At 41.8% G+C, this 21,870-nt stretch overlaps 1 protein-coding gene across 1 annotated transcript in view; it reads right to left on the bottom strand.

The window, feature by feature from the left end:
* The window catches only part of FAS (Fas cell surface death receptor), a 40,612-nt gene extending 39,433 nt beyond the window's left edge, over nt 1–1,179 (bottom strand). Inside the window, exon 1 of the mRNA XM_069980350.1 lies at nt 1,136–1,179. Coding sequence (XP_069836451.1) covers nt 1,136–1,165 — 30 coding nt within the window. The 5' untranslated portion in view covers nt 1,166–1,179. The remainder of the gene's footprint in view (nt 1–1,135) is intronic.
* Between the last annotated feature and the right edge of the window lie 20,691 nt (nt 1,180–21,870).

The following is a 21,870-nucleotide window of genomic DNA, read 5'->3' as shown; positions in this document are numbered from 1 at the left end:
ACAAGCGACATCCGGGACCGCCGCGGCTCAGAGCGCGGCCGCGCGGCCCCACTTTGAACGTCCTTACTGACCGCAGGGCGTAAATATACGCCCGCGGTCGTTAAAGGGTTAAATCCATTCCTGGCTTTGGCTTCAAATCTTTGGTAGATAATCTGTCAGATAATCTTTCTGTGTAAACGCATCATTACAGGGAGCAATATCTGCCCAAATCAGCCTAATTTGGCAGATAATCCCTCAATGTAATAGGTCCCCAAGAGTAGTAGGTATACAAAAAAAAAGGATTCACAGAATAATTGACCACTTCTTTACATGCTGGTTTTATTATTACTTTATATTGTATACTGCATGACGTAGAATATAACAACAGTGAAATATATACCTAAATGTATATGTGTGTGTGTGTGTATATATATATATATATATATATATATATATATATATATATATATATATATATATATTTTATTTTATTTTTATTTAATATTATTATTTTTTTTATTCTATGTAGCAAAAAATATTAGGAAGCCATAAAGTGCTCATCTGCAGAAGGGGAGGAAGCAGCTGTAATTGTGATAAAACAACAATTCCTAAGGACAAGTTAGCACATGTAAAAAGCCACTTACAGTATATGCATTTTCACAAACAATGGTTAATGAATAACAGTACAGTCCTATCTGTGCCCTGTAACCTGCAGATTTCCAGCTGTTGTAAAGCTTTGTAATTACAGCTGTCAGGGGTGGATGCTGGTATGCTGGGAGATGTAGTTCCACAACAACCAGGGGAGTCGGTGATAGAAAGTAGAGAAACAAGCTGTGCGAGGAGGAAGTAAGAATGATAGTGCAGTATTCTAGTATAGCGTCACTATCTATTCGTATGGAACTAACATGTCAGCTGTGGAATTTAAATTAAACAAAAAAAACTTTTCTGAGCTGAGGAGCTGGCGGCAGAGAGCGGCGGATAGGCTTCACCTTCCCTTGGCCTCAGCTCTACCCTGACCATTGTTTTTTCCAATTCTAAGCTCCCATTTCCTCTGGACACAATGTTGTGTACACGCCGCCCTGAAGTTCACCTATAGGTTCTGTCATTAATTCAGCTGTAAATTAGTATAAAGGATGATATTCTATAATAAACTCACCAGCAGAACTGCTCCACACCCAAACTTCATGACTGCATTCACAGTTACTGGCAAAGTGAAACTAAGAAGACATTAAGCCAGCCTTAAGGAGGAGTCAAAAGTTTCTGACTTCTTGGAAGTAATTGCCTTTGCAGATAGCTTTATGGTAAATGACAATAACATGACAAGTTCTTCCTTAAAACTTCCAGAGCTGAGAAGTAATAACATGTCAGGTAAAATGGAAGGTGCATATAGGGATTCCCCCTTTTCTGGTTTAAAAGCTCTGTAGTGGCTTCCTGTAATAGTGACTACATTGTCTATCCACAGTTCAGTTCTATGCACAGTTCAGGCACAGTATAGCTTCATTGGGTAATGCACAGTACTGACAGTAGCAGTATTTCCTACCTAGTGTGTGTGTTTGCTGCTTCTTTATCATGACAAGTTCAGGGCTCACAAATGATCTAGCTGAGAAAGGCAGAAGATCTGTAAAATGGCTTTAAACTTAACTTAAAGGAGATGTCTGGCGAAAATTTTTATGAAAGTATTGTATTGCCCCTCAAAAGTTATTCAAATCACCAATATATACTTATTACAGGAAATGCTTATAAAATGCTTTTTTCCCTGCACTTACTACTGAATCAAGGCTTTACTTCCTGAATAACATGGTGATGTCACTTCCTGGATAAAATGGTGATGTCACGACCCGACTCCCAGAGCTGTGCGGGCTGTGGCTGCTGGAGAGGATGATGGCAGAGGGATGCTCAGTGTCCCTCCAGTGCTCTGTGTCCCTCAGTGTCCCCCTGCTATCATCCTCTCCAGCAGCCACAGCCCACACAGCTCTGGGAGTCGGGTCGTGATATCACCATTTTATCCAGGAAGTGAAGCCTTGATACAGTAGTAAGTGCAGGGAAAAAAGCACTTTATAAGCATTTCCTGTAATAAGTGTATATTGGGGATTTGTATAACTTTTGGGGGGCAATACAATAATTTCATAAAAATTTTCGCTTGACTTCTCCTTTAAGCTTCTGTGTCTACAATATAAGGATAACACAAGGTTAAAGTTATTTTATATATCTCCTCTGTATATATGGTGTTGGAAAGTATAGGAAGCTATAATATAAATGACTCCATGTAATGGGGTAGCAGGGGGTGGTAACTTGTACTTCAAAAATGTGTCATAGATCAGCATCAGTATTCCTAGTCCATGGGTGTATGCTATAGAGATACGAAGTACAGGGGTTACCGTTGTTCAGAAGTTTTTTCTAGGTAGCTTTACCCTTCTGTGGACAGTCCATACTCCTTGCGCCCAACACGTTTCCTGCTATCAGCATTCATCAGGAGCAGTGATTGAAGCAGTGTGTCTGCATGGCTCTGATGGCGGCCACCATCAGAGCCAAGGACTGTCCACAGAAGGGTAAAGCTACCTACATTTCAAAATAGTGTTTGAAAAAATGCATAAATAAGTTTTAAAATTAAAAAAAAAATTGCCTAAAGACAAGACTGCATGAAAGAAAAAAAAATACAGCTGAAATTGTTCGTATTTTTTAAAATGAAAAACAGCTGGTTTTTTTCTAGGCTAAAAATATGGCCTTAGACTATGTAAAGAAATGCTCGGTTGACAAATAGAAAAGTAACATTCAGATAAAAAATTTATTCCTGAAAGGTTGCAAGCCACTTGGCTCAGTGCTTTTTATTTATTTATTTCTTATTAAGGGGTGTTTTCAAGGGGTACTCAATGAAAGGGACCTTTTTTTAGCTATGCCCAGGGATCAGTTGTCTGAAATATTAAAGCACACTCACCTCCCTGGCTCTCATGCCACGGCTATTATCTAACTTCTCTATCCCACAGTTCGTTCGCTTCCTTGTCCTAGGGCTGTGACATTGCAGGCCCGGCCGGACGGGACACCGCTGCAGCCACTGGTTGGTGGTGGAGCAGGAACCAGGGAGGTAAGTATTCTTTATTATTTCAGACAACCCATCCCAGGGAATAGCTAAAAAAAGTCAATATCCTGGAGTACTCTTTAATTTATTATACAGTAGTACTCCCAATCCTCCCTGCACTGGTGGGTAAACTCTTTATAGATTTTAGAAGTTCCTTTCCTTGGACTTATGTTTTATGTAAAACTGCTAAATATACTGTATCCAGTAGTTTTGTAAAACCACAAACAATGGGTCCAACCAAGAAATAATAGGTAAATTGTTTGGGTTGAAATAATACATAATTCAAGTTAAGCCTTACAGAGGAAGAGGGAAATAGTTACATAGTTACATAGTTACATAGTTAATACGGTTGAAAAAAGACACATGTCCATCAAGTTCAACCAAGGAGGGGATGGATACAGGGAAGGGGGAGGGGTGATAGGTTCTATACATATGCATTTATATTATTTTGGTCTAAGAACTTGTCTAGCCCTGTTTTGAAGCCCTCTACTGTTTTTGCTGTGACCAGATCCTGTGGTAGACTGTTCCACAGATTCACAGTTCTCATGGTAAAGAAGGCTTGTCGCCTCCGGAGATTGAACCTTTTTTTCTCCAGGCGGAGGCAGTGCCCTCTTGTCCTTTGAGGGGGTTTTACCTGGAACATCTTTTCCCCATATCTCTTGTAGGGGCCATTTATATATTTAAATAAGTTAATCATATCTCCCCTTAAACGTCTCTTCTCCAGACTAAACAAATGTAATTCTTTTAATCTCTCCTCATAACTAAGATGCTCCATTCCCCTTATTAGTTTAGTTGCCCGTCTTTGTACCCTCTCCAGCTCTAGAACATCCTTTTTATGAATCGGGTTCCAAAACTGGACGGCATACTCCAGATGAGGCCGCACCAAAGCTTTATAAAGCGGTAATATTATATCCCTGTCCCGAGAGTCCATGCCTGTTTTAATGCATGACAATATCCTGCTGGCCTTAGAAGCCACTGACTGCAGGCCCGGATTGGTAATCTGGCAAAGCGGGCAAATGCCCGCTGGGCTGCCAGGATTACCAGTCCGGGGGCCGCCGGTCTTGGCCCCCATGTGCACCGGCCCTCAGCAAAGGCTGCAAGAATAGCGCAGCCGGCCGCTGCGCTATTCAGCCTCTGCAGAGGGCCAGTGCCCTGGCCCTTTAACTGTGAGCGTTCAAGATGAACGCTCACAGTCTGCAGTGGCCGGGCTCTGACTGACAGAGCCAGGGAGCCATAATTGGCCCCCGGCCCTGCCAGTCACTCCTGTGGCATGTGCCCCCCCCGGGCCGGTTTTCGCGGCTGAAAGTTGTCAGGGCCGGCCCGGGGTCGCAGACGTGCCGCGCGCAGGCACGTCTGCAGGCACCTCTGCCAGGCCCCCAGCGGTGACGTCACGTCCCTGACGCGCCGCTGAGGGCCTGTGAGGAGAGACGCCGCCGCCGCGCTGCAGCATAGAGAAGAAGCTGCAGACTGAAGATCCGGGACCAGGAGGAAGAAGCTGCTGGGAGCGAGGTGAGGTGAGAATGTTCTTCTTTTTTTTTTTTTTTAACCCCTTCACATGTGGCCATATGGGGGGGTCTCCACAGGGGGGCTATTCTATATGGGGGGATAGCTGTCTGGGGCTTTACAGGGGCTATTCTCTATGAGGGGATGCAGGGGGGCTATTATTTATGCGGTGATGCAGGGGGGGGGGTGGCTGGCTGTCTGGGGCTTTACAGGGGGGCTATTCTATATGGGGGTTGCAGGGGGGCTATTCTCTATGAGGGGATGCAGGGGGGCTATTCTATATGGGGGGATGCAGGGGGGATATTCTATATGGGGGGATGCAGTGGGGCTATTCTATATGGGGGCTGCAGGGGGGCTATTCTATATGGGGGGTGCAGGGGGGCTATTCTCTATGAGGGGATGCAGGGGGGCTATTATTTATGCGGTGATGCAGGGGGGTAGTGGCTGTCTGTCTGGGGCTTTACAGGGGGGCTATTCTATATGGGGGGTGCAGTGGGGCTATTCTCTATGAGGGGATGCAGGGGGGCTATTCTATATGGGGGGATGCAGGGGGGCTATTCTCTATGGGGGGATGCAGGGGGGCTATTCTATATGGGGGATGCAGGGGGGCTATTCTATATGGGAGGTGGATGCAGGGGGGCTATTCTATATGGGGGATGCAGGGGGGCTATTCTATATGGGAGGAGGATGCAGGGGGGCTATTCTATATGGGAAAATGTACAGCAGGGGGGCTATTCTATATGGGGGATGTACAGCAGGGGGGCTATTCTATATGGGGGGATGCAGGGGGGCTATTCTATATGGGGGATGGAGGGGGGCTATTCTATATTGGGGGATGCAGGGGGGCTATTCTATATGGGGGATGCAGGGGGGCTATTCTATATGGGGGGGATGCAGGGGGGCTATTCTATATGGGGGTATGCAGGGGGGGCTATTCTATATGGGGGGATGCAGGGGGGCTATTCTATATTGGTGGATGCAGGGGGGCTATTCTATATGGGGGGATGCAGGGGGGCTATTATATATGGGGGATGCAGGGGGGGCTATTCTATATGGAGGGATGTATAGATGAGGATGTTGCTGGAGCATGAAGCCTAAAATGTCTGTCTGGCAGATCCCGTGGAGAGGAGTCCTGGCCAGAGAAGCCTTCATGATGGCCGGAGCCAGATGGAGAAGAATAGGAAAAGTGGACGTCTCTTCATGCAGAGAAGACGCCTACTGTGAGTCACATGATGTAACTGCACTACTATCACTTACAAAGTCTGCAGAACCTTTACACAGCTGGGATCTACCTCTATATCGGGGTGTCAAACTCAAGCCCTCCAGGTGTTGCAAAACTACAATTCCCAACATGCTTTAGCTGTCCAGGCATGCTGGGATTTTTTAGTGTTCTAACAGCTGGAGGGCCGGAGTGTGACACCTGTGTTCTATGGTCACTGCTGTGGTAGAATATTGGTCTTTATATAGTGGCTATTATTTGATGACAGTATAGTGGTATTGTCCAGTCACACTATGGTGGGAGTAGTGGGCATGGTGTGATGGTATAGTGGTATTATCCAGTCACTGTATGGTGAGGGTAGGTATGGTATGGTATTTCTCGTCCTGTGTATTCTGGTATTATTGGTAATATAAGTGTTGCATATAGTGGATTGTATTCAGTCACAGTGTAGCGGTATTAGTCATTATGTGGTGGTAATGGCCGTGCTCATGGTGTGGTGATATTATTTGTTGCTTATATACTGGTAGTATTGGCAATATTGGTGGGTTTGCTTAGTAACAGTATGGCAGTAATGTGTACAGTGTGTTGATATTTGCTTACTGGTGTTATTAACTATGAGAGTATCATGCACAGAAAATTCTTACCTATGTTTCCAATATGTATCCTAAAACTTGTCCTGGGGCCCTACTGATAATGTAGAGATAGATAGATAGATAGATAGATAGATAGATAGATAGATAGATAGATAGATAGATAGATAGATAGATAGGAGATAGATGATAGATAGATAGATAGATAGATAGATAGATAGATAGATAGATAGATAGACAGATAGATAGGAGATAGATCGATCGATAGATAGATAGATAGATAGATAGATAGGAGATAGATAGATAGATAGAGATAGGAGATATATAGATAGATAGGAGATAGATAGATAGGAGATAGATAGATAGATAGATACCCAGTAGGAAATGGCTATCTAGCAGCTTATTATGTAGCTTTGATTACACATGAGATCACAACCAGCAGACACATTTTAATAATTAAAACCTTACTACTTTTACCACCATTATATGGAGTGCAGATATAGTCAGGATAAAAGAGATTTAAAAAATATTGTAACTTTTGTCCAAAAACAGCACCACCCTGTCCTCAGACTGTGTGTGGTATTACAGCTTGGCTCCATTCACTTCAATGGAACTGAGCTGCAATACCTTACACAAACTGAAAAAGAGTATGTCACTGTTTCTGGAAGAAAGTGGCCATGTTTTTCTCCTTTAAAGGGAATCTGTGAGGTCCATACCAGGTCTAGGGCTATAGATCTCAGCAGACAGATGTGAGGGAGATATCACTGAACTTTAGTCCAGTGTAAACTTTTATAATTGTCCTTTTCATTACTAACTAACGTTTCAGAACAGCAGCGGCAGCAGCAGCACCCTATATGTCCATCAGTCAGAGCAGGCAGGGGCGGGGGCAGAAGGTGCTGCTGTGGCTCCACCTCTGTGACACTTCAGCTGGTAATGAAAATAATGATTATAGAAGTTTACACTGGACTAAAGATCCAGTCCCTTATCTGTACGCTGGGATCTACAGCTGTGTACCTGGTATAGACCCCGCAGGTTCCCTTTAACGGCTAAATGAAGCAGAATTTGCTACATCGCATATTTTACACGGCTATCCATGATATGGTATGTGGGCTGCTGGGGTTTGATTGCCAGGGCTGATTTTAAGTCCCAGTCCGGCCCTGACTGACTGACATTGTGTGCTGTTCTGTAGTCTATTATCTACAAGTACACCCAGATCCTTCTCTATCAGCGACTCTCCCAGAGTAACTCCCCCCAGGACATATGATGCATGTGGGTTATTAGTACCCAGGTGCATAACTTTACATTTATCCACATTGAACCTCATTTGCCAAGTGGACGCCCAAACACTCAGTGTGTCTAAGTCATCCTGTAACATCTGCACATCCTCCATAGACTGTACTGTACTACAAAGCTTGGTGTCATCTGCAAAGATAGAAACATTGCTGTTAATTCCATTCTCAATATCATTAATAAACAAGTTAAACAGAAGAGGGCCCAGTACTGACCCTTGGGGTACACCACTTATTACCGGGGACCATTCGGAGTAGGAATCATTGACCACCACTCTCTGGGTACGATTATTAAGCCAGTTTTCAATCCAGTTACACATTAAATTTTCCAAACCGATAGACTTTAACTTACCCATCAGACGTCCATGAGGAACTGTGTCAAACGCTTTTGCAAAATCCAGGTACACTATATCCACAGCCGCGCCGCCATCCAGGCTTCTACTTACCTCTTCATAGAAACATATTAGGTTGGTTTGACAGCTTCTGTCCTTAGTAAAACCATGCTGGTTATCACTTATAATACTATTAGCCACTACATATTCCTGGATGTAGTCCCTTATAAGCCCCTCAAATAGTTTCCCCACAATGGACGTTAAGCTTACGGGTCTATAGTTACCTGGGGAAGTTCGAGAGCCCTTTTTGAAGATCGGCACTACATTTGCCTTACGCCAGTCCCTCGGCACAATACCAGTAAGCAAAGAATCACGGAATATTTCATACAAGGGTAGTGAAATTACAGAACTGAGTTCCCTAAGAACTCTGGGGTGCAATCCATCAGGCCCTGGAGCTTTGGTTACATTGAGTTTGTTTAATTTATCTTGGACCATATCTATAGTAAACCAGTTCAGTACATTACATGTGTTAGCAGCACTGGCCCCACCCACCTCAGTACTGGCCCCACCCACCACAGCTCCATCCTCTTTTGTATATACAGAACTGAAGAACCCATTAAGTAACTCAGCTTTCTCCTGATCCCCAGTTATTAATTCCCCGTCGCCATTATTTAGGGGTCCTACATGCTCTGACCTTGGTTTTTTTGCATTAATATATTTGAAGAATTTTTTGGGGTTTCTTTTGCTTTCTATAGCTACCTGCCTTTCATTGTGAATTTTTGCTGCTTTTATTACATTTTTACAGGTTTTGTTGACTTCTTTGTAATGTTTAAATGCTAAAGCTGACCCCTCCGATTTGTATTTTTTGAATGCCCCTTTTTTCTCATTTATAGCCCTTCTAACCTCGGTTGTAAGCCATGTGGGATTTGATTTTAACCGTTTATATTTGTTACCCATAGGAATATATTTGGCAGTACAGTTATTTAATATGGATTTGAAGATTTCCCATTTATTAGCTGTATCCGTATGTGACAGCAGCCGCTCCCAGTCTATGCCCTGAAGTTCCACCCTTAACCCAGGAAAATTGGCCCTTTTAAAATTAAGAGTTTTTGCCCTCCCAACATGTTTTTCTTTTCTACACTTTCCTACACTTTCCTACACTTTCCTACACGGCAAATCACCTGGCATCGACCAGTTTACCATACAGTGGAAAGTCCTGACCCTTTACTGGCAATCAGACAGATCACCAGATCAACACTTCACATTACATAAGTAACCTGTATATTATCCATCTCATGGAAGATTGCTTTAGTGTCTGCATGTTTTCAGCCATTACCACATCTTGTGGGAACATATTTCAAAACTTAGGTCAGATAGTGAAGTATTACTTTCAAGTAAAAAATAAATAGTCACACTTATTAAACCACAAGCAGTGACCACATGTACTGCATTAATGTCTTATTCTTACCATCTGTAATCCATGGAAGTTACAGAGCATTAAGCCGTGCAGTGTCAGAAAGTCCCTTGAAGATTTAAACTCTTTCAGTGCACAATGGTATCACAATGATACATGCAGCCAGGAGGTCAGTTATTCCACCTTCACAATCCGTAGCTTCCATGGATTATGGAGTGTGGGAATAAGGCTTTAGGGTACAAACACACTTGCCGTATCTGCAGCGAGTCTCTCGCTGCGAATTCGCAGCGAGACTCGCTGCGGATCCCTTCCCTGTGCTCTCAATGGCAGACAAAGTTTGTCCGCAGCCCGCCTCGTTAACCCCCCGGCCGCTGGAAACTATACATCACCGGGTCACCGCTCCAGCTTGCTTCGGGGCTCCCGGTGTCTTCACGTCCCCCTCAGCCAATCAGTGCACTGACTGGCCGAGCAGGATGTGCTGGGAACCGCCGAAGCAGGTAAGAGCGGGGACCAGGTGATGTATAGTCTCAAGAGGCCGGGGGGTTAACGGGGAGGGCTGCGGACAAACTCTTTGTTTGAGTTTGTCTACCATTGAGAGCACAGGGAACAGATCTGCAGCGAGTCTCGCTGCGAATTTGCAGCGAGAAACTCGCTGCGGATGCGGCAAGTGTGTTTGTACCCTTAGGGTAGATTCACACGGATTTCATGCTGCACATATTGCAGCAAATCTGATACTCGTTATCATTACAGTCTTTAGCCCTACATCCAAGCAAATAGTAAAGATGCAAAGGATGCAAGACAGCACACCTCTCACAACTTTCTCACAAGTAATGCTACACAGCACTATGCACTGTTATAATCCTCTTAGTAGAGTACAAGCCAGAGACAACCTCAACCCACGCTGTGGACAAGGAGACAGAGCCACAGAGCAGGACAGTATCCACTAGAGATAAAGAGCCAGGAACTGATCCGGAACAGAGCAAAGTTGCAGTAAGCCTAGGAACTCTGTCTCGCAGTGCGGGTGTCAGCAGGGAGCCCTCAGCATTCCTTTGATCCCAGGTAACAAGGTCTGGAGCCTGTGTTACCCCCTAGGAAGGTTCAGCCGAGTCTAGTGGGCATAAGGTGGTGTGAAGACTAAATCAAAGTCAATACACAGACACAGGTGTTCTTCTTATTCTTCTTCTAAGTATTCTACCTCATCTTCCAACATCCTGCCAGAGCACAGTACTACATGGGTTGACACTCTCACGGCATCCTCCTCTATGCTACTCTGCTTTATGTATCACTCAGCACAACTCAACCAACATGACTATACCCTACACTGCACTTCTACTACAGATCAGGTCGTTGTATTGTCCAGTGTTTATTGGGAACTTTTGCCAAGTGTGCTTTCAAGTGCCTTATCCAGAGAAACCTCATACTATTGACTCTGTATTACCTGCTGCACATTTGCAAATAGTAAACCGGCTTAACTCTATTCAAAAGATTCTGTGATTATTCGCAACCACCAACACAGCAGTCACACTGCTACCTTGGGACACTTCCCCTTTCTGTGGGTGATGGGTCCTATCTTCCGGGAGGGTCACTACACCACTCTGGCCATCCGTTTTATTATCCCAAGGGACCCGGTAGCAACCCGGAAGGACACTGACCACATGAGTAAAGGGTACAACCGGCCTTATAAAATAAAAGCAGGTGTGCCATAACACCTGTGTGCCCTCCAGGCACTGCCGTCACGAGTTAACACCTCAAGATCCGTCTGTACGTCGGCCAACCACCACCAGAGTCACACCTGACCACCAACAAGTGACCGGCCGCTCCACCGACACAACACCTTCGGGGGTATACCACAAGTGTATGTATGTATGTATGTATGTATCTATCTGTAGGTATATTATGTATGTATATGTCAGTGTATGTATATATGTATCTGTGGCTGTATATGTTAGTGTGTGTATCTACTGTATTTATGTATCTTTGTGTGTGTGTGTGTGTGTGTGTGTGTGTGTGTGTGTGTGTGTGTGTGTGTGTATGTGTATATGTGTGTGTATATGTCAGTGGTGTCTGTGACAGTGGTGTATATTCCTCCTGCTCTATAAGATGATGATTGTAGATTGGACTGTAGTTTCAAGGTGACAACTTCCCTTTAAAACCTTTTGTATAGATACCAGTGTTAGTCCATCAGGAATCTGGAGCATCTGTTTGGTATATTGGACAGAGAGAAACCCGGTTCCTATGACTTTTCTTTGTTTATATATTTGAACCTACATTGTCTGTGTTTCCATATTTTTGTTCAGAATGCAGTTTAAACTTTAAGGCCTCATGCACATGACTCTTTATGTAATTTATCTGTTTTTCCTGGATAGGAAATTTTGATAAATGTCCCAACCCCTTGAGATCTAGTACAAATTCATGACAGATTGCAGTCAAAAAATACTTAGGACTTAAAGGGAAACTATCTGCAGGTTAGAAGTATCTAACCTGCTGATATGTCCCTATAGTGCACAGGGCGCTGAGAATGAAGATAAGTTTCTTACCTTCTTACCTTCTTTTTGCGTAGTTGGATTGTAGTTTAATCCATATACTCATGAGGTGGTTTGGAGCACTGGGAGTGGGACTATAATTATTATAGTGACTTCACTCCAGCGCTCACCACTGCAAAGCAGTGAAAGAATATTCATTAAGAGGGGCAAGTCGAATGGGGTGAATCAGTGCACTAAGGGTTGTAGTTCTGCCCCAGTGCACCAAACCACCTAATTAGCACATAGACAAAACTAAAAAAGTACATGAAAACGGTGGTAGGGATGAAGGTTAGAGGTTTACCTTAAAGGGGTTATCCAGCGCTACAAAAACATGGCCACTTTTCCCCCTACTGTTGTCTCCAGTTCAGGTGAGGTTTGCAATTAAGTTCCATTTACTTCAATGGAACTGAGTTTCAAAACCCCACCCAATCTGGAGACAACAGTAGGGGGAAAGTGGCCATGTTTTTGTAGCGCTGGATAACCCCTTTAATTCCTCAGCACTGCGTGCACTATAGGGGCCTATCAGCAGGTTAGATGCTTCCAACCTGCAGATAGTTTCCCTTTAAAGGGGTTATCCTTCACTGCAAAAACATGGCCTTTTCTTCCAGAGACAGCACCACTCTTGTCTCCAGTTCAGGTGTGGTTTGCAAATAAGCTCCATTCGCTTCAATGGAACTAAGTTACAAAACTCCACCCAAACTGGACACAATAGTGGTGGTGTCTCTGGAGGAAAGAGGCCATGTTTTTGTAGCACTGGATCACCCCTTTAACATTACAGGCCTGGATTTACAGACAGTTAATAATTTGGTAAAAGCTTGAGTTTTCATAACTGCATTTTCGACTGCAGATTACAGACACATTTGTGAGAACATGGACTAATAGCACTAAATGTATTGTTATTTTTCTGGTCAATATAAAGGCCATGAAGGGGAAGCACAATGAATTCTATTAAAAATCAATAAGATCCATTGATCACTGCTGTTCCCTTTCAGACCTGGCACTGCCTTATGGTTTCCATTTATAGGAAAAGAATGACACAGATGTGAACACAGCCATAGACATGATGGGGTGGATTTATCCACTTTTCATTCCTCACAGGCTCTTTGGAAAATGAAAGGTGGAATCTGATTGGTTGCTAGGGGCAACTGGGCCAGTTTCACTTTACACCATATTTGTTAAGCTCCCCCGATATTTATAAACTTTGAATTACTTACGGAAGACATGTCTTACATTTCCCTTTGTGTTTTAATTCTCAGTATGTATCAGTCATCATGTACCAAATAGGGGCGCTGTATGTAGACCTGGTACTGCCCAGAACACCAATAGTATATAGTGATCCATAGGGAGGTAAGCGCTTATTGAAAAATGAGCCACAGAAATAAATATTTGTCCAATAAAATTTATGTTCTATTCCTTACTTTATAAAAAAAATGTATAGTATGGTACCGTGTTAGCCAGAAAAATCCATATCGTGGTAAATACAAATGTGAACTTGTCTGACGAAGGGATCTTGTGAATCCAGAAAGCTCACAACTCTAACATTTTTTTTTGGCCAATAAAGGTATCACTCCTAAAATACTTTGATTACAAGTATTTACCACGATATGGATTCCTTACTTTACAAACACTTGTCGTGAATTCCAGAACATTCTGGGGAGTACTGTGTGCAAGACTGAAGGAATTTTTGTAGTTTTTAACACACACACACACACACACACACACAAACACGCACACATACAATGAATAGAGGAAACCATTATTTTTATTCTGTTATTAAATTTAGATTAATTTTATCCATCTAGCATAAAATATAGGGTTTTCTGCATTAAAGCATGTGAACCAGAGGAAGGCGGACCCCCATGTAAGGGGGTAAAATTCCTTACCCCAAGAGCTGGCAATCGGCTACTCCCTGGTTCACTGCAGAGTAAGCGCTGGATGGGGCTCTGTCACACTGTTACAATATATATTATATATATATATGAGCAAAACTAATCTTATATCTATGACTTACCTTACTGTTATAGCTATCATATATCTACATTACTCTTACTATAATCCTATCTTATATATAATTCTGTCATTCTTATATAATAATTCTATAATTCTATCTTATATTTTATTTGTTCCCATCCTATTTGTTATACCCTGTGATGGTCCATTATATCCATCTTAAATACAATTAATATTTAACCTTTTTTTTCAGATTTCCTATAGTTACTCTATGTGAAAACTATATCTAATCTATATCTAACTATATCTAATCTGGTCTATTTCTCTGTACCTCTTGTCATATATTGGCCATACTAGAGACTGACCAAACAAGCTGATCTAAAGACTGATATTTTTCTTTTTAGCCTCTGGTGTTGTTGTTCAGAGTGACAGCCATCATAAAACGGCCATGAACATCAGGATGTTAATAAAAGGACCGTCTGCACCTCTACTATTTCTACTTATTCCCTTTTCCTAAAAACATTCTAATTATCATCTATAGATATCACAATGTTCTGCATTGGAAAGTCAGAACATCCCCAGTATATAAAATACCAACACAATTTACCAAAAACCCTATATTATACATAATCTCTTAAAAGGTAAAATAACAGTAGAAGAATCCATAGAGCCGGGGAAACTGAGGATGATGGTAATTTTCTTACCTCAACCCTCTGGTTTGTTTTGCTGCAAATCTTCATTTTATTAATATGTTAATTAGGTAGTGCAGTACACTGGAGTGGGACTACAGCCCTTAGTGCACCAATCAGCCTACCCTTCTTCAGGCTGTAGTACCGCCCCCTGCCCCCACACCACCTAATTAACATAAAATTTATGATAAACTGCAGATAATGGCGCTGAGGATGAAGGTAAGAAAACTACCAGCACCCTTAGCATCTCCTACCTTATGGGAAAGTAACAGCAGGTTAGATTCTTCTGACCTTCTGTTATTTTCCTTTTAAAGTGTATGTGATATCTGAAAAGCTTTTGTATGGTCGGGATCTGAGTATTCTGCCATGCACCTCTGACTCTGCAATGACTGATGATTGGTTGTCAGGGGCATATCTGGCTACAGACTGCATAGCTGGTTACAAGGTCATATGTGGCTACAGGGGGAGTATGTGGCTACAGTTAGCATATCTGGCTACATCAGGAATTTTCGGCAGAAGGGTGCATCCCTTGAATCAATTCTGAATCTATTTGCAGCAAAATCTGAAACTAATTTCAAGGTAAACACCTAAACTGAAGGAACCTTTTACTTGATCTATGTTTGTCATGTATTTTAGTCTTTACAAAACTGATACATCAACATGATAATACATTTAATCACAGGCTAAGTTTATAGGAAGTAAAAATGACGTCTGTCTTTCATAATAATGTCCGGCATTGCTCTAATAATGTCCGGTATTTTGAAATAACAGACATTATTTGCACAATGACGGCCATTATTATGATAGACAGACATGAATTTTACATGTGAACCTAGCCATAAGTTGTTTTATTCTGCACTAAGGATCCCAGATACGGTATATTCAACAACACTACCACTAGATGTCATGCTCAAAACACAGTTTTCATTTGGTCACTTGTACAAATAGCCAGACAGTGGTATAGAGATTATATTATGGCCAAAACTCGCTCGAAGGGCCAATGCTAGCATAGTTAACAGAAAAGCAAAAATAATTTGATTATGAAGATGAACACTGATAAGGCCAGCGATACGATTTTACCTACCTGCACCGTACCTATATGAATACACATATATATAGGCCTCTTGCTCAGAAGCTCCAGCACATTAGAGAGTCCCTGATAGGGTTAACTTATAGTTGGACCATTTCTTACCTTGGAAAACTTCTGATATGACACTAGAAAGAATGTTTTGTCTCAAGAACTATTTCCCTCAGAGACATGTTTATCAGCGTCCAAGGCCGTTCTCAGAGGAAAGTTGCCTGTCTGTTACAGTGGGAATAATGTGAAAGTATCATTGCAGAGAATGTATTGTTCTAACCTTTTTGAATAATAATAATGAATACTAATATAGATGCCATTGCGCATGACTGAATATCTAAATCACTAGCACCGCCTCATCTATGTCTTATTAGCATTTGTTACCACCCTATATTTTATCTGTCTATAAAATGTGATTACCATAATAAAACTTGGGCCATTTTCTCCAGGCTTATAATCATGATACATTGTCTTATCTGTGTCCATGACGTATAAGTAACGAGCTGGTAATACTGCAGGATTCCAACTCTAGATATAATTAAAGAACCATCCTTTACCTGGGTTTTTGGCTTCTCTCCATAGAGAGAGGTCAACACATAAATTTAACCTTAACATTTGGCGCCCTTGGCAGGGACTCAGCCGCTTGCAAACTAGAACGCAGACTGACGGGATGTGGTGATTTATCCGTCATCGGACGCGCAGATATAACTGGCCAGGTAAGAAAGACTTTCCTTTCTTACGTACTATCTGCGCCTCAGGGGAACGGATCTAATCAGATTCCCGTCACACCTGTGTTCTCTATATATGTTTGTAAAGCTGAGTCTATTTGTTAGACAAAGAACTCTGTAACCCAGGATAGGACAAGGTTAAAGTGCTGCATTGCCATCGCAAACTGTTGTGTGATTGAGATAAGCTGTTGCTGTATTTATGCTGAATTAAGGAAAGGGATTGCCGAACATGATCACTTCTGCGTCCTTACGGGGAGGCTGTGATTAATGCTTAACCCTTGTAATACAGCATGGCATCGAGAACAGCTGCGAGGTCACAGACAGTAGGCATATAACTTTTGGAGTGAACGGGTTCCTGATAAGTGATATCTGTCTCGAGCAGCGGGAACAATACTTGTATTGATCCCATTATTTGTGCTTGTACTGTGGTAGAGAGCAGGTCAGAAGATCTGTGACTTACCCCCTTGCCCCCTAGGAGGAATTAGCAACGAGGGACAGTAGGTTGCTGTAGTGCGTCGCCATAGTGTGTCACTGTGACGGCTGGGCCTATAGCGGCTGTGCTTGTTAAAACCTAAGGTTTAGGTTTCGTTCCCCAATACGCTACCTAGGGATTAGCTGAGCAAGGATGAGACAGTTATTCACTAAAAGAAGGGATCCCCAGTCTCCACAAGAAGTTTATGTGAAGCTGATGTGAAGCTAAGGAAGATATAGTTAGCGATGGGCATGAGAAGATGCAGTGCAAGATCTAGAACAGATCTTTAGGAGGTTTGATATGAAGGCAGATACATGCCTTAGCCCCACCAACCTCTGGCTCTCTGACCAACACTTGGGAAACCCCTTACACTCCTGTGCACACTTATTTTTGCCTTGTGGGTAGGTAACCAGACCTACATGTAACATGCAGGGCAAATGGGTCCTTGGAATTTCCAGGAACCTTGGGGGTTAATCGAAGTATTATCCCTAAGGGGGAATCAAGGATTAGAGTTCTAAGAGGGGAGGGTGTGGAGTAGATAGATGAGAGCCAGAGGGTCAGACAGAAGGAAAACATTCAGGATAATGGGTGGGAAGCACAGGTCCAGCTGGGTGGACATGTCATGTGCCGGTGACCAACAATATCTAGATAAGACAGAATATTGTAGTGTGTGTGGCAGACCTAAGCCACATCATTATGTTACACCATTGTACCCAGTTTATATCTGTATACAAACCCCAGATCCTGCGAAAAGCCAACCTTCCTCCAATGGTGGCGTATAGACCCTTTGTTCTGCAGGAATCTTCCCCTTGGTCGGCTGTTGAAGTAGTTACTTTGATTTAAAGTGCCCCTTACCTGATAGTAAGACCAATGCCTTTGTGGAGGTGGGCAGCCTAACCTCAAATAGTGTATATTGCCATGTAAGTGTCTAAGTACAAAGCCACGTACTCAGACAAGGAGAACAGTCCAGCTCATTGCTAGATACAGTACTGAGAGAGCTGAAGAGGTTAATTAATGCTGCGTAGTGAAGCAGCATACAAAGTTTTTTTTGTGTGTTATTTGTTATGTTTTGTACAAGGCCATCAACCAGCTCTGAGGGCTGCAGATCACATGCAAGCAGCATTAGAAAAAAGAAAAAAAAAGAATCAGAGCTGTTAGTGTAATGTAATGTACTCTCCTACATTATACTGTATTTCAGCCAGTCTTACTAAGCTGGTGTTCCCCTTTAGAAGTATGTTACATGTTACAAAATGTTGATCATTTTCTGTTGTCCCGACCGTGGAACATTTGCTTATTTGTGTACGCCACTTTTCTGTAATCAGCCCTCAAAGATGGCGACGGAAAGCCAACCACTCCCACATATCATCCACGTCTGTATTATAATTGTGACGTCTCAAAACCATGCCCTAAGCCAACACCCTTATATCCGGTTATCTAGTCCGGTGGCCATTTTAACTCCTGGCATTTCTGTCCTCCGCCCATACTGCTTAGTGTCACTGAGGGGGCGGGCACAGGACTCTCCGATAGAGTCTAACAACTGTTTTGCACATTTATTAATGAATATTATTACCTGATGGTGAAGAAAGTTAGACAAAGGTTTGTTGGAGGGAAAAGCAATGAGACTGTTTGAAGGAGCTGGGTCTATTAGACCTATTAGTGTATAAGATTGTTATACGGAAGTGTCAGTAGGAGTCAGAGAGAAAAAGTACGTTTTATTAGGAATGTCAAGAGAAAAGTGATAATTGGTAAAGATCAAACGCAGAATTTTGTGCACTTATTAAGAACCCAATGGTATAAGGAGCCTGTAGTAACTTATTACTGTAACTTACACATTTATTTAAAAAGTATATATATGTATCCCAATATATATTGTAAGCAGATTTTCTTTAAGTGTGTGTCCCCAACGTATGATATTTCAAAGAAGAAGTAGTTTACTACAGTAAAATATATATATTTCTATGTAACTTTATTTAACAAGTGTTTATATATATATATGTGTACATATGTGTACACATCTATCCTAATAAGTTCTACGCAAATTGTTTTTTTTCCTACTAAGTTATAAGTATGTGTGCCACTGTCCAAGGTTACAGTCTGGTGCATAAGAGCACAGCGCTGATATCTTCTGTAACTTCAAGGATGTTAGAAAAAAAAAAAGAAGTTTTAACTCTTGTATCTATGATTTTACTGCTCACTGCTCAAGGTTAGAAGTGAGGTACAGAGCGTTCTACTTACTGATAAGAGACGCTTACTAGAGGAATGGATTCATTTCAGCTAATGATGGTACAAATTAAGCTGAAGGTTCTGACAAAAAGAATTATTCTATATACCGTATGTTTTACATTTCATCTTTAAGGTGTGTTTTATTAAATTTTTTTATCAAAAGAAGGTTAATATAGGACGAGTGTACAATGTTTAATTATTTTTATTTGTTATTTTTAGGGGTAACAGTTTTGTGATGATTATAGCAAACTTAGCTCATGAATATATATGTACTTTTATCCCTAGTAAAAACCAAACCCATGTCCATGGCTCCAGTCTGCACTCCTTATGCCCCCCCAATATATATATATTTTGTGTTAAGTGCATTGAATCTAGCATCTCTGTTGCCTCTTGATGTAGATTCAAATGGGGGAGGGGATAGAGGTGAATGGAAATGGGAGTAGCCCATTTTGATGTTTAAAAAAAAAACAACATTTTAAACACCGTACAAATTTTTATTTTTGAATAAGGATGTTTTTGTTACTTATTGTGTTTGATATTTTAAATTGTGAAAGATGAAAATGTAATTGAAAGCCCAAATATTAATGAAAGTTTAAAAGTTTTCATTGTAGATTATCTCAGACTTTTCAAAGATGGATGACACAAGACGCAAGGATATATGGTGACCGCCATGCAGAGTGACGTTCCACTGCAGAAACCGCTCCTGCTATAAGCTGGAGGTGAGGACAATCACTGAGACATGTAGGATGGTTGAAGGTAACTGTGCAGATGTCTATATGAAGCCCACCATTATGGGTTAATTGGCAAATTAGAGATTTGTTTGGTCCCTGGGCTTACCAAAAACACTTCAAAGAAGCGTTCAAAAAAACTGTTCAAAGAAGAAGAAAAGCTGCCATAGAGCGGCTGAAGCAACGTTCACGCAGACAAACCCTGAAGCCTAAATGGTGATGGATGAAGCTGGTGATGCGGTGGTTTCTGTGCTCTTCCCAAGGTAACAGTGTACAAAGCGTACAAGGGAATGGGGAGATGTTTCCAGTCTCTTCCTGAGGTAACCGCACATAGTGTACAGGTGGAGGAGGAGATGTGGATCTGTTTGTTTTTAAGTCTTTTCCAGAGACAATCAGCAACAAGCTGTGAGACCAGCGGATGGAGAAGAGGTACTGGGTAAAGATGGCAGTCAGACAGTAAGTAACTGTGTTTGCCGCCTGCCTTGTATCCCACTGTAAGTTATCTGACAAAACCAGCAGAAGGAAGCCATGTGTAATGTGGTGTAGAATCCTCACATTGGGCGGCCCAGGGGACAACAAATATAGCAGAGAGGGTTGTGTACGGCTGTATTATCTACACCTGTCATAACCTACTGTAAGTAACACCGTAAAGTGCCTGTCTGCATAGTCTGTCATCTTCCTGCCTGTTTCAGGGAATGTAAGTGGACGTCATCCACCTGCCACAGGTGGTCCATATAGGTATGTCCTTGTCTGTATTGGTGTCTTCTTTACAGGTCAAGCCAAAACTATGGGAGACGACAAAGCCAATGTCTGAGGTGATACGAGTGGCCTTAAAAGAAGCGATATAACTGAGGCCAAGAGTCCAAGTGTCTGTAAAGAGGCCTGTCAGTCAAAAGATGGGTTTAAGGATAAAGGATCCATACCAATGCTACTATTACAAAAAGGATCATATGATATATATTATTCTCATAAAAAGGCTTTGAAACTTTAGGTGATGTATCGTTTACACTTTGCTTTTATTTCTATGGTGGTTATTTTATGTGTAATATATGATGATCTCAGTGAGACAAGAGACAATTCAGTAGGATCCAAATATTATATCGGTATTAAGCGCCCAGTTACTTCATATTATTGGTGTATGTATAATACTATATGATTATGTACAGGAAGAGATGTGACCATGCGACCAGTCATTAGTCCTGTGTGATCTAATCATAAAGACGTTTTCTAGGTACAAAATGAAGTAAAAAGACTAAAAAGAAGTGGAAATTTTGAAAATCCCTTACTGAAGATTGTGAATTCACTAATTGGTTATTATAAGTGAATCTAGTGGTTACATAGTAGGTCACATTGTGGAGATTTTATTGCATTTACCTGTTATGCTGTTTTTGGTTTATGTATCAATCAACTTTTTATTTTTGCTTTTGCCATGAGATAAGATTTGTTCACATCTAAACTTTTTATTTTCAGAAACTTTTTAAAGTTAGTTTTTGTGACTTTCCAATACCCACATGATACCAAAGTGGTAGAGTCCTTGTGATAGAGTCACATCTGTTATATACAGTGAAGAACTTATTGTCTGATCACTCAGTGTCACAGGGAGACGTAGGAGTGACAGGAGACTAGTTAGGTTCGGGACGGAGGATTGTCTTACCTTTAAAGCAGTCCTACGGTAAAGGGACCTAGAGAAGGGGGCTACATCTGTAGTCAAGATTAGGGACAAATCTTAGGGACAGGAGTGATGAGACAGTAAGGTTTGGTTATTTTGATAAAATCCGGAGAGGTATTTGTCATATACATATATTAGTTTGGGTATTGATAATAAGCTTTTATTTGTTTTGTTGTAACTAAGCTGTATATTGATGTATACTGTACAGACTCGCCCATTGTTTAGTATTTTCTTTCGGTTATTGCAGATCTTACTACCACATCTGCTGTAAGTTTGTTCCGCCATCTATAACTTTCAATAAAATGTATGGTACTATTTTTGTCTATCCTATGGTGATGCCCATAAACTAATGGGAGTCCTTCAGGGTCTCTTCCAAGTGGTCTTATGCATAATACTGATCTGTTTGTCA

The sequence above is a fragment of the Dendropsophus ebraccatus genome, chromosome 8 (assembly GCF_027789765.1).
Source record: "Dendropsophus ebraccatus isolate aDenEbr1 chromosome 8, aDenEbr1.pat, whole genome shotgun sequence".
Classification (NCBI taxonomy): Eukaryota; Metazoa; Chordata; class Amphibia; order Anura; family Hylidae; genus Dendropsophus; species Dendropsophus ebraccatus.
This window is presented reverse-complemented; position numbering and strand designations above follow the sequence as displayed.